The sequence below is a fragment of the Ursus americanus genome, chromosome X (genome assembly GCF_024610735.1).
Source record: "Ursus americanus isolate L20-20 chromosome X, mUrsAme1.1.p, whole genome shotgun sequence".
Classification (NCBI taxonomy): Eukaryota; Metazoa; Chordata; class Mammalia; order Carnivora; family Ursidae; genus Ursus; species Ursus americanus.
In genome coordinates this window covers 43,414,100-43,425,694 of record NC_142164.1, presented here as the reverse complement: position 1 = coordinate 43,425,694, position 11,595 = coordinate 43,414,100, and the positions used below count along the sequence as shown (strand labels likewise).

General features: G+C 43.6%; 1 protein-coding gene across 3 annotated transcripts; it reads right to left on the bottom strand.

Annotated features, from left to right (window-relative positions):
- Positions 1–4,853: 4,853 nt before the first annotated feature.
- On the bottom strand, positions 4,854–7,076 carry TCEAL8 (transcription elongation factor A like 8). Of its 3 annotated transcripts, XM_045804244.1 has the most exons (3): positions 6,954–7,076; positions 6,471–6,543; positions 4,854–5,831 (listed from the first exon to the last, which is right to left on the bottom strand). In XM_045804244.1, exon 3 carries the CDS (start codon positions 5,789–5,791, stop codon positions 5,438–5,440), a length of 354 nt encoding a protein of 117 aa, XP_045660200.1. In that variant the 5' UTR covers positions 5,792–5,831; positions 6,471–6,543; positions 6,954–7,076; the 3' UTR covers positions 4,854–5,437. The 3 variants fall into 3 exon arrangements, with proteins under 3 accessions (XP_045660200.1, XP_045660201.1, XP_087715669.1); XM_045804245.1 differs by lacking the exon at positions 6,471–6,543 and having other exon boundaries at positions 6,954–7,063; XM_087859543.1 differs by lacking the exon at positions 6,954–7,076 and having other exon boundaries at positions 6,471–6,566.
- Between the last annotated feature and the right edge of the window lie 4,519 nt (positions 7,077–11,595).

The window sequence follows — 11,595 nt, the reverse complement described above, 5'->3', positions numbered from 1 at the left end:
AACATTTATCTTAGCCCATATGGCCAGTATCTGCAGACTGTTGAATATAGAGTCTCAGGAGAAAAGTCTGGGCTGGATAAACAGATTTTTGGCTAGCACAGTCTGATACACAGTAAGCATCCAGCGAATATTTGTTGAATGAGTCAATAAATGAAATGCAAATTTGGGAGCTCTGGCAAATACAGCTGAGGGTACATCCTGCCAGTATTTTTCTATAATTGTGTATTTTTAAAAACAGAATTAGGAATCCGTTTCATAATGTTCTTTGAAAATTATGTTTATTGTTATTTTATTTTTGAGAAATTAATATCACTTTGTAGGAGAATATTTAGAAAGTAGTTACGAAATGCCACCTTGTGACCAAAGACAGAAATACAGCATTTCTCACAAGGGAGAGGGGCATAGACAGGGGGTAACTTCTCAGCTAGTACCCTCAGAGGTCTGACACTTACATCAGGTTCTTCTCAGAAGTAAGATGGAACAGAAAGAAAACAAGGAACTGGAAGAGTCAACAGGCGCCATCTCAGCTAAAAGGATAGGAGGAATAGAATTACACTACTTTCACCTTTATGATCCTTTTCTAATTATAAAAACCCCAGATGGGGTGCCTGGGTGGCTCAGTCAGTTAAGTGTCTGCCTTCAGCTCAGGTCATGATCCCAGGGTCCTGGAATTGAGCCCTGCAGTCCCACCCCCTGCTCAGCGGGAAGTCTGCTTCTACATCTCCCTCCCCTCCCCCTTTGTGTTCTCTGTCTCTCTCTCAAATAAATAAATAAATAAAATCTTTTTAAAAAAACTCCACGTGTTCATTGAAAAAGTTAAAACTGGAAATACAGAGAGGGATAAAGATGAAGTTATAAATTTCCCATAATAATACCATTTAGAAATATTCATTTCAGTTTCATATTTCTCTTTAACCTGTGTGTGTGTGTGTGTGTGCGCGTGTGTGTGTGTTGCAGTTGGCTTTTTCATGAAACAGTATGATGGTTAGAAACAGCTTTCCATGTCAAAGAGCTGTTTCTACATCATATTTTGTAATTCATGAAAGTAAGATTTTCTTCTTGATTTCAAATTTTCAGGCAGGTAACTAAATAAATTGGAAATGTGGAAGAAATTTCTTTTTTCGTCCTACAACACACAAAAGGGACCAGAGTGCATAAATGCTGTAAATGTATATAGGATTCAATTATTTCTTTTATAATTGCAAATGAACGACAGTTATTCCATTTAGTTTATGTACTATATGCTTCTTTCATGCAGGGGATAAGTTTGAATGAAAGAAACGAGAATAGACTTTTCCTTTGGAAGGATGATATGGAGTCAAGGAAGCACAGACTTTCTGAGTCCATGTATTAGTATTATCTCAGGATCATCTGATGATGATGGTGATGATGATGATGATGACACTTGATAATGATGATCAAAGATCTAACATTCTCCGAAGGTCTGTTGTATGCCAGGAATTTCATATAGTTTTCTGCTTTTACTTCCCACAACAGTCTTATGGGTTTATGCAGGGTTATACTCATTTTGAGGACGAATGAACCAATCCGGGCTCACACTTCTTATAAGCAGAGAATCCAATTCTAGCCAGTGCTTTCCCATTAAATTGGTCTCACGCTTTCAGAGGATGGGTTTCCAGGGCTTGCCCACTGATCCTTAGAAATCTACATAGTCTGGCCTGGGCCTAACAGGAATCCTTTGAATATTCATTCACTACCATCCCTTGATGATGATGATGAAGATGATGATGACGATAATAATTATGATGATGATAACAGCAATGATGGTGGTGGAGAGGAAATTTTTTCTTTGATCTAAGAGTTCTATTTCCATGAATGGCCCATTTCAAAGATAGTAGGTGTCCTCCAAGAAAAAAAAATAAGTGATTAATGCAACGTTACATGTTGTAAGGGGAAGAGCCCACATAGGAACGCAAGTTTTTCTGGCTCTAAGACCTTACACTTAACCACTTTGCCTTTCTAAACCCAAGAATTTGAATTGTGTCTTCACCTTATTGCCCAACCAGTCTTTCAGGATATTAAAAAAAAAAGTAATAATTCCTCAGATAACAGACCTAAAGAGAAAGGGTCATAATTGCTTCCTCCACCATCAATGCCTTCAAAAGCATCTTCCTACCAATTCACGGATTGACTGCCCTGGCCCCCAAGTTGGGAGCTGGGTCTGCAGTGCAAGGGTGTTGTTCAAACAGAAGGTGACACGCCCTTTCTCCTGAACTATAGGACCACATGCTTTTGCAAGCTTCCTTTACCTGGGGTTTCCAATAGCCCTGAGCCTGGGCTCTTGCGGACATCAGAAGTACTGCACCGGGCACGCACAGAGCTAAAGCTATCGTAGAATCACACCAACAGAGGCACTTCTGGGAGTCTGAGCAAGGTAGGTGGGAGAGGCACGAGGGAGGTCTTGTCTGAGATCTGTCCCCGTTTTCACTTCAATTGTTTTGGGAGCTACTTCATTGGACTCTGAGAGAAGGGTCAGCCTCTTCTGCTTTATCTCCAAGTTACCTGGTCAGACCCAGTTGAGACAATTGCTTAGCCAAAGACTATCATGACCCACGTTTCCAGTTAGGAATCTTTGGGGCTTTATCTCTTCCCTCACACAAAGTTCTCCAAAAGAGAAAGGGAGAAGGAAGGAAAGGCAAAGTGCTCTGACCTGCAGTGAGGACAGTTTTTGTCCTCCAAGTATGTCCAGGACAGCCCAGTCATCCACTTAGGAGAGTCCATGTCTGCTTCAGGCTGGAGCGGAGAAACCATAGTCAGACCCACCCTGAGGAGGAGTGTGACTTAGGTGAGCCCTTCCACATCCTACCTGAGGTAGGATCCTACCACAACACCTACCACAACACCACCCCTCTGAGCACCAGGAGAATGGATTCATCCTGTCTTGTCAAACAGGTAGGGTTAGCCCCTAGAAGTTCATCTCCAAACAGAGTCCAACCCCACTGGCATCCATCAGGCTGTTGCAACCTTGAAGAATGGTCTTGAGACATGAAGATCCCCCAAAACGACATCACACAATGAAACAACAAAAACAAAGCCAAAGGGCATAGGACCAGCTCACCATTTCGTGTGCTGATCGCAAAAAGAGAACTTGAATACATTTTACACATATTGGAAGGAGTGAACGCATGGCCAGACATGGTGTTCAGTCAAGAGAAGTGCACGTAATCTTACATTCCCTCGTCTTTTAATCTTGTATTTCTTTATTAAAGGACATCTTTCAATTTTTATGTATTAATCTGTCAGTCTTTTCATCGTTAAAAAGATAAACACGGTTATAGACCTCTCCTTTCTGAATTTCAATAAACATTCTCCAAAATTGTCTTCTAATTAAAGTTTGTATTTGTAATAATGGAAAGCATACTGTATATACCAGTCATCCTCATGCTGCAACGTGTATCATAATCACCTAGAGGAGCTTGCTGTTACTTCCATAGCTCACCCCCAGTGAGTGAGTCCTAGGGTGGGCCCCAGAAATCAGTATTTTATTATTTTATTTTTTTAGATTTTATTACTTTATTTGTCAGAGAGAGAGAGCACACAAGCAGGGGGAGGGAGAAGCAGGCTCCCACTGAGCAAGGAGCCCCATGAGGGACTTGATCCTGACTTGAGCCGAAGGCAGACCTTTAACCGACTGAGCCCCCCAGGTATCCCCAGAAATCAGTACTTTGAAGATGCTCCCCAAGGCGGTTCTAATGCAAGTGATTATGCAAGACTTTGGTGAAACATTTGGAGTGCAATCTATTTCATGCACTTTCTTTTTGGAATTGCTTACCATAATACTAGAGAAATAAAAACCTTGTGGAAGACTATTGAGTCAACAGCAGAATGTGGATAACACCAGCTCCTTAGTAACAATTAAATCAAGAAACCAATTAAATATTAAAACATGTCTCAGTTAAACACAAGCATGTAGGACTATCAGGAGGAAAAGTTGTTCTGTAGGGGAAATAAATACAATTCCTAACATTTACATATTAGCCTTTCTACTAGCAGATTTATAGTTCATAGTGCCTTTGCAAGTTTTTTTTTTCATGGTTTAACTGGGGATGGGATAGGGTGAAGGGAACTATTCCCTTAGATCGGTTTCCTCTACTGCTGTGTGCAACTTATGGATATTTAGTCTTCTGAACCAGGGCAGGCCTGCCAGGAGTCTTCAGCGAGAGATCATCTCACAAGAGAAGGAAGACAAAACCTTAGTCCTTAGACCTAAGGCAACTCTGACCACAGCTTTTTTTATTCAAACTTGTACCTTGGTCCAACTCCCAAAATGGCCTCATCATGTCTGACTCCTACTTAGAGGAGGGGTCCTGGGTTTGAAAACAGAAGAGGCTGTTTTGCTAAGAACCCTGCAAGGCATTGTGGCCCAAGCAATCCTAGAGTCTCACCTGTGTTAAGGGTCACTAATGAAGCAGGGAGGCTTCAGAAGACAGAGTGGGGGTTTGAACCACTGGGGACTCTAGGAAAGTGAGTGGGTTTTGGCACCCGAGGACTCCGGTGCACCAGGAGCAGTGAGGGCCAGCAGAGAGCAAAGGACCTAGCAGAAGAGGAAGCAGTGCCCAGCAGGTGTGGCAGAAGCCAGGGGAGGAGAGTGGGGCTCGACAGCAGAGGACTGGCATGAAGCCCCCACCGCCCTGCCTACTAATGGACTTGTTCCTGAGCACCGGTAAGTCGTGTCAGGGCACTCCCTCAAATAACTGATGCTGTAGTCGGTTGGGGTTCTGCATGCATAGACGGTAACCAAGCACAGCTCAGGAACCACCTCCTTTCTTCCTCACAGCAGCCCTGTGAGGCAAATGTTTTCCCCATGAAAAAGATGGAGTCTTAAGCAAGTATATCTGTAATAATTGCCAGTTTTATTCCTCTAGCTAAGAGATCCAGAGGTGACTTGAGGTTTACATTTTTTAATAGTTCTTCCATCAAGAGTTTAGATGCCCCCATTGCCCTTATAAGCTGGTTGCAAATTATTTAACTCTTACTTATAAAAGTTTTCTTTTTGTGTGTGACATGTGTTCATGAAAAAATACACATAAGCAAAAAGAAAAAAGCTCACGCCACAGAAATAAGCAGTTACGTTTTTGATATATGTTTGTATGTACACACACACACGCACACACAAATTTGGGATTAAATCCTACATATGTGAGCTGATACTAAATATACTGCTTTGTAACCTGTTATGTTTTACTTTACAATATAGAATGAATATATTTTCATGCAAATGTGTGAAACTTTCCAATTGAAAAACGGACCTGGAGAATGGGTCAAAATACAAAATCCAGTGAGATGCTGGTAACAAGGAAACTACCTAACAAAATTCCACCAGATGATTAAAGTAAAACGAAGGTCAAAGATACATCAGAGAACGCTAACAGAAAGAAAGCAGGGGCCAGATTTTAATATCAGACAAAAAAAGAATTCAAGGCCTAAAGCACACAGGATAAGGACGGCTGCGTGAATGTCTTTGCTTCCAATGCATCATCACAAACTTGTTTCTTACTCTTCTTATCTCTTCCCTAAGCCTTTCCAACTCATCTACTCCTCTAATCATTTCTTCAGGGTCCAAATGCCTCACAGGAGTGTCCTCTTTAAACCCCTGGCCAGGCTGGGTCAGCCCTCCTCTAAGACTTCCTTCTGCTTCCTGGCTTACACCTTCTTCGGAAGGTTGAGGATTTCCTTCTGCCTCCTGTGGTACATCTTCCGAAGGGCGGTCTGCCTCGGTCTTTGGCATGTTCTGTGGTTTTCCCTCATTTTCTTCACAAGACTTTTGCATGTTGAGTATTTTTCTGTTCTTTCTTTAGAATAAATTAATCCTAGAAAACAAGGAAACAAAACAACTAGATGCCAGACAGACCAGCAGCCAAAGTATGGGTTCCCAGAAAGACCGGCCTCTTCTCATTCAGGTCCCTAATAGCCAAAGTTTTCCAACTAGAGAAGGCTAGGTCCTCAGGCTCAGAACTCCCCTGACTCCACCCCTTCCTCCACCTTCCTTCCCTCCCCCTCCGGCTCCGGCTCCGGCTCCAGCTCCATCTTCCCTCCTCCCGCTCCAGCCCACCATTTCCCAGCAGGCCCTGCTTACAGGCCTCTCCTAGCCCAGAAACTGGAGCAGCGCGGAAGCAATTATACCCCTCCTTAGACGCTGGTCTGCAATATTCCCGCCCTCTCGGGCTTTCCCAGACCGTCCTAATCTCCCGCCACTCACCTGAGATCCGCTGGTGCAGTCTCTGGCCTCCCCTCCCCCTTCCACGTCTCTCCAGCCTCCCCCGCCCCCGCCCCATTTCCGCTGCAGGCTCTGCAAAGGCCTCCAGCGCTTAATCCGGATGGGGAGAGGTTGTGGCGACCCCAGGATGGGCTTTGGTGTCATCCACGTACTCACACTCCCACTCCCACCCCCACCCCCACCCCCACCCCTACCCGAAGGGACCTGAGGCAAATTGCACCCTTACACTGACCTGCAGGGATCCAGGGGATTTTCCTGCCTCCTTCCCTCACTCGATTGTGTCGCGCCCAAAAGACCACAGAGTCCTGCAGACCGACAGGAGTGCTTGCTGAGCGAGCAGGCCAGTACCTGAATCACCGGTCCCTATCACGATTCTAGGCCTGGTTCGTCTAAAGTTGTCCCACGTTCTCATCCTCTCCTTCCTTTTAAGGCAACCCCGCCCTCCCTCCCGCATGCCCACCGGTTCCCTGCAAGCAAGGGAGTGGGAGACGCAAGTGATTTCCCCAAATTGTTTCTGTGTCTCTCTAGGGACCCTCAATTGGCTACCGTTCTCCCTCTCCACCCCCACCCCCACCAAAGAGCCCCAAATTTCCTGCACAAAAATGGGAGTTTGGCAGGCTGTAATGTTGGGAAAACAGTGGCGACCCCGCCTGGCTTCTGCTCTCTGGCTCCCAGACCCGAGGGTCCCCAAGGCAGCGCCTGCTTTTATACTGACCTGAAAGGATCCCGGGCACTTTTCTCCTTCTCCAGCAATACGGAGCTGCTCCAGGGAAACAGGCCCTGGACTATAAGGACTTCTGCACACGTCGACTCCTGGTCACGTGAGGGTCGCGTCATCAATGAGCTCCAGTCTTCAGTGACCCCTCCCATTTCACACTGCAGCCCGCCCCCTGCATTCCCTCCACTTGATACTGTCAATCTTTTTTCGTATTTGCCAATCAGAGACAATAGAACTGGTATCTTCTCCCTGCAGTTGCTATTCGCCTTTCTTGGATTGCCAGGGAGGATCAGCTTTTAGGGGTTAATCGACCATTTCTCCTTCTTTGGGGAATTATCTCTTTCTCTCTCTGATTCGAATTTGCCCACCTCCCCTCCTCCCCCAAGACCTACAGTCCACCATTTCCCCAGGAGTCCCATCAAGCATGAAAATGGGCGAAGGTGGTAGATGGGGGGAGGGGTGGGGGTAGAGGCGCATAGAAAAGAATGTAGGAGTGAGAGTGTGGAATTTTTTTTACTAGTTCTCTTGAATTTTGTAATGTTTTAAGCATGATATTAAATGATCATGATGTTTTACAATGATGTTTAAAAAAAGGTGCTACATAATCAATATTTGACACAATATGGAGGACAAAATAGTTTTATCAATTTTTAAGACTGGGGAAAGTTTCCTAATGGCTACAAATGAAATGAGAGTTCTCACAACATATTGATGTGTTAGAATTTTTTTTTAGATCTTATTAAAAGAGAACCTTTAAAAAAAACTGACTCCCAGATTAATCTGTGCAAAGAAGACCGTTTTTCTCTTGTTAGCAATTTTATATAAGTAATCCATTGCTTTTTCTCTCTCTGGCTGAACTCAAGTTATCAACTGTTAGATGTCGGACCTTTTCAATGATGACTGCTGGATGGCTTCCACTTGGGTTTCAAATAGGCTTCAGAGAGACCTCTTACATCCTCTAGGATCTGATTCCTTGTTAATCCGATGAGTCCCCAGAAAAGCCTGCTTTCCTCAGAGTGAACTTTATTTTGGCACTCAAATAAATATGTTGGAAAATAGCTTCCGTACACTCACAAAGCCCTGAGAAAGGAGAGAGTACCCTGTATTTCACCATTTGGTGTGAGGCTAATTAGCAGGTAGAATTTTCATTCATTCGTGGCACTCTTGAGATATTCTGGTATCGTTCACTTTGTTCCATTAAAAAAGAGAACTATCAACATGTGTAATTGTTATGACCAGAAGCAGAGAGAACATCATTGCTGTAAAAAAAAAAAATTAGTTAAAAGAGGAAACTGATATCCCAACAACCCATAATCCACTGGTACTTGGAAGTGTGTTGTTGCCAGAAATGGCATCCTGGCCAGTGCAGCCAGCTGGAGAGTCAGGAGAAGGAGAAAGTGAGGGATCTTTTGTCTAGGATGGTCACGGTGGGATGCGGCAGCCAACAACCAAGCCTGCCATAGGAAAGGAAGGGTTCAAAAAATAAATATTTTTGCTGGCTTAATGTTTTATCATTTATATTTAAGCACGAAGAATTTATCCCACAGTTAAGGGATATATTTTCTATTATTCAAGAGAGTTTTTAATGTAAATATAGCCAATGAATTGTAAGGATGTAATCATTAACTACCACCAAATGTTTCCATTCATTCTTTTCTGATGTTATATTTAATGGGGGACAACTCTGATTTTTAAAAAATTACTAAACAACAAAATTGGCCCTTTTCTGTGTGTACAGTTCTGTGAAGTTTAACAAATGCATAGATTTGTGTGATCAACACCACAATCAGGATGCAGTTCAGTCACCTCCCAAAAAAACTCCCTCGTGCTACCCCCTTGTAGTCATATCTTACCTCCTTCTCTGAACTTTGGCAACCACTGATCTATTCCCAGTTCCTATAATTTTGTCTTTTTCAGAATGTTACATAAAAGAAATCTACCATATATCATATTTAGAGACTACTTTCACTCAGCATAATGCCCTGGGAAGTCATTTAAGCTGTTTCATATAGCAATAGCCCATTCTTTTCTTTGTGCTGAGTAGTATTCTGTTATATGGATGTTCCAGTTTATTTGTCCATTTATCCACAGGACATCTAAGTTGTTCCTAGTTTTGCGTAATTATGCAAAGAGCTGCTAGAAACATTTGTGTACAGATTTAGGACCTTATTGCCTCACGCCTGACTGTCAGGGAAACTCCTTCTCTGACCTATCTGCCTTCAGTGCCTCCCCCTCCCTCTCCAATTTATCTTGCACGTTACCATCAAACTAAACTTTACTCTTCCTTATTCTTGACTTGTTATTTTCCTACTCGAAGGCCTTGGATGGTAACCCCACCATCAGAGAAGTAAATCCTACTTTACTCATCCTGACATTCAGTATTGATCTGAATTGAACCTGAGGACACATGTTCCCAGCCTTGTCATACACTTCTCTACCGCACCAAAAGGAACTCTTTTTTTTTTTAAAGATTTTATTTATTTATTTGACAGAGAGGACAGCAAGAGAGGGAACACAACAAGGGGAGAGGGAGAGGGAGAAGCAGGCTCCCTGCTCAGCAGGGAGCCCGATGCGGGACTCGATCCCAGGACACTGGGATCATGACCTGAGCCAAAGGCAGATGCTTAACGGCTGAGCCACCCAGGCACCCCTCAAAAGGAACTCTTACTCACTGGGCCCTAAGTATTCCTTCTTCTATCTTTGTCCTCACAGGCCATTTTTTTCCTTGTGATTGCTCTCCACCTCCTCCTAGATCCTGGTCCCGCTCATTCTTAGGAGCCCAGACTTCATCACCCAGCCTCTAAAGCCACCCCCACCAGAAGTGATCTCTCCCTTCCCTATCCATGCTGCACAACGGTCTGCACCCCTCATATTGCCCTTAGGAAAGGTTGTCTTGTACCTTTGCCCTTTCCTGTGAGTTTAGGGGAAGGACATATCTAACAAGGCAGATGGTCAGAGGTGGGTTGAAAATGGGGTGTGGGGAGACAGGCTCCAGCTCACATGCTGCTTGAGCGGCTCTTGTAATTTGTAATGGTGCGTCTCCCAGAAATCTCAGAGTTTCAGAAGGAGCTGTTTGCAGAATGACTCACAGGTGTACCTTCTTTCTGTATGCACAAAAATTAGAGCAGAAGTGTCATTGTCCCCTCCTCTGCTTATTCTGCCTCCGTGTAGTCGGAGCAACTTTAACACCATTTTTATGGCACTATCAATAGAGAATATTGACTCTGTTTTCCTAAATACTCACAAGACAGACATCAGTCACCTCACTGGTACACACCTGACAGCCAGATCATACAGGTCTCTACCTTTATTGTTGTCCCTGAGCAATTTCAGTGCATCAATATAACACTTAGCTACCTTTGAAATTAAGTTCATCACAGTAGCTTTTAAATATAAGTCAATTTTTGAAGACAATAGCGTTATATTAAAGTAAAAACTATTTTTAAAACAAAATGAAAAAGGTGCATATATTAATTTTAACAATAAAGACATGAATTCTAGAAAGTAGACACCCCGAGCTTCTGACCCAATCACTGTCCTGTTTTCATGCACCAAAAGGGCACTAGGGATAGCAACAAAGCCCAACGTCCTTCAGGTGGTATGAGGGGCGAAGACAGGAGGAAGCGTTTTACCAGCCAGGAGCTCTTGTACAAGACTGTGGTATCCAGAATATTGTTTTCTATGTTCCCTTTAGAAGTCACTTCCATGGCGTTTTGTTCTGAGGCTCTCTATTCAGCAACTCCTCCCGCATATTTCTTCACTGCTGTTTCAAAGCTTATCCAACAGCAGAGCTTGAGACAGCTATTCCTCTCCCTCACTTCTCGAGCATACTCTATATGTGTTGGAAACATTGTTGCCAGCGTGGCAAAATCTGCTCCGGATCCAAAGGTTTGGCTGCATAGTGTGGACTCAAGGTGGCCACCACCTAAGATGATTTACCCTTTTAGAGCACAAGTAAACACAACACAGTAGGTCTTTGTTCTGTGGAGGGTAGTGTGCTCCCGTTCTGGTAAGTGGAGCACGAAAACCTGATTTCCAATTAGACTGTCTCTGTTTCAGAAAGTAAACTCTTCCACCATCCCTCCCTACTATGTTCCCTGATATTTGGAAATTTGGCATGGATAAGTTTCAAAAGTGTCACAAACCATTCAGAATAGCAATTGGCCACGTCCAAGCAAATGAACCTAACTCGAAGCACAACTACTATGATACTTTTCATCTCTTCCAGATGATTTGCCCACTTCCTGAACTCACAGCTAAATGCTACACACATTGCGGATTATTGTGGCAAAGGGTTTGAGTTATCGAGGCATAATGCTATTACAAATTGCTGTGAACCTAAAATGCTGTGTCATAACCACAGCCATTTCAGATGTCCCCATGGTATCCATGTTGGCTGCCATAATAAGAATCCCTGAGCTGGACTGCTTAGACTTTTAATATGTGACAGTATGCTTAAAATCCACCCAGCTAGATTCTCTAGATTGCTTTGTGTAATTAAGCCTTGAGATCTGCATCTAGATAGAACCTCTTGCTGGGTTCAGGGGAGGCACACTTCGGCTGTACTAAAGCTCGGGCCAGGCAACTTTTTTCTGTGTCACAAGCTGAGTTGGGGAGAGAGTGCCCTTGCTGTATGCTG

Bases quoted from the DNA above. Each gene is read 5' to 3' on its own strand.
- TCEAL8 (XM_045804244.1), bottom strand. From the start codon at position 5,791: ATGCAAAAGTCTTGTGAAGAAAATGAGGGAAAACCACAGAACATGCCA.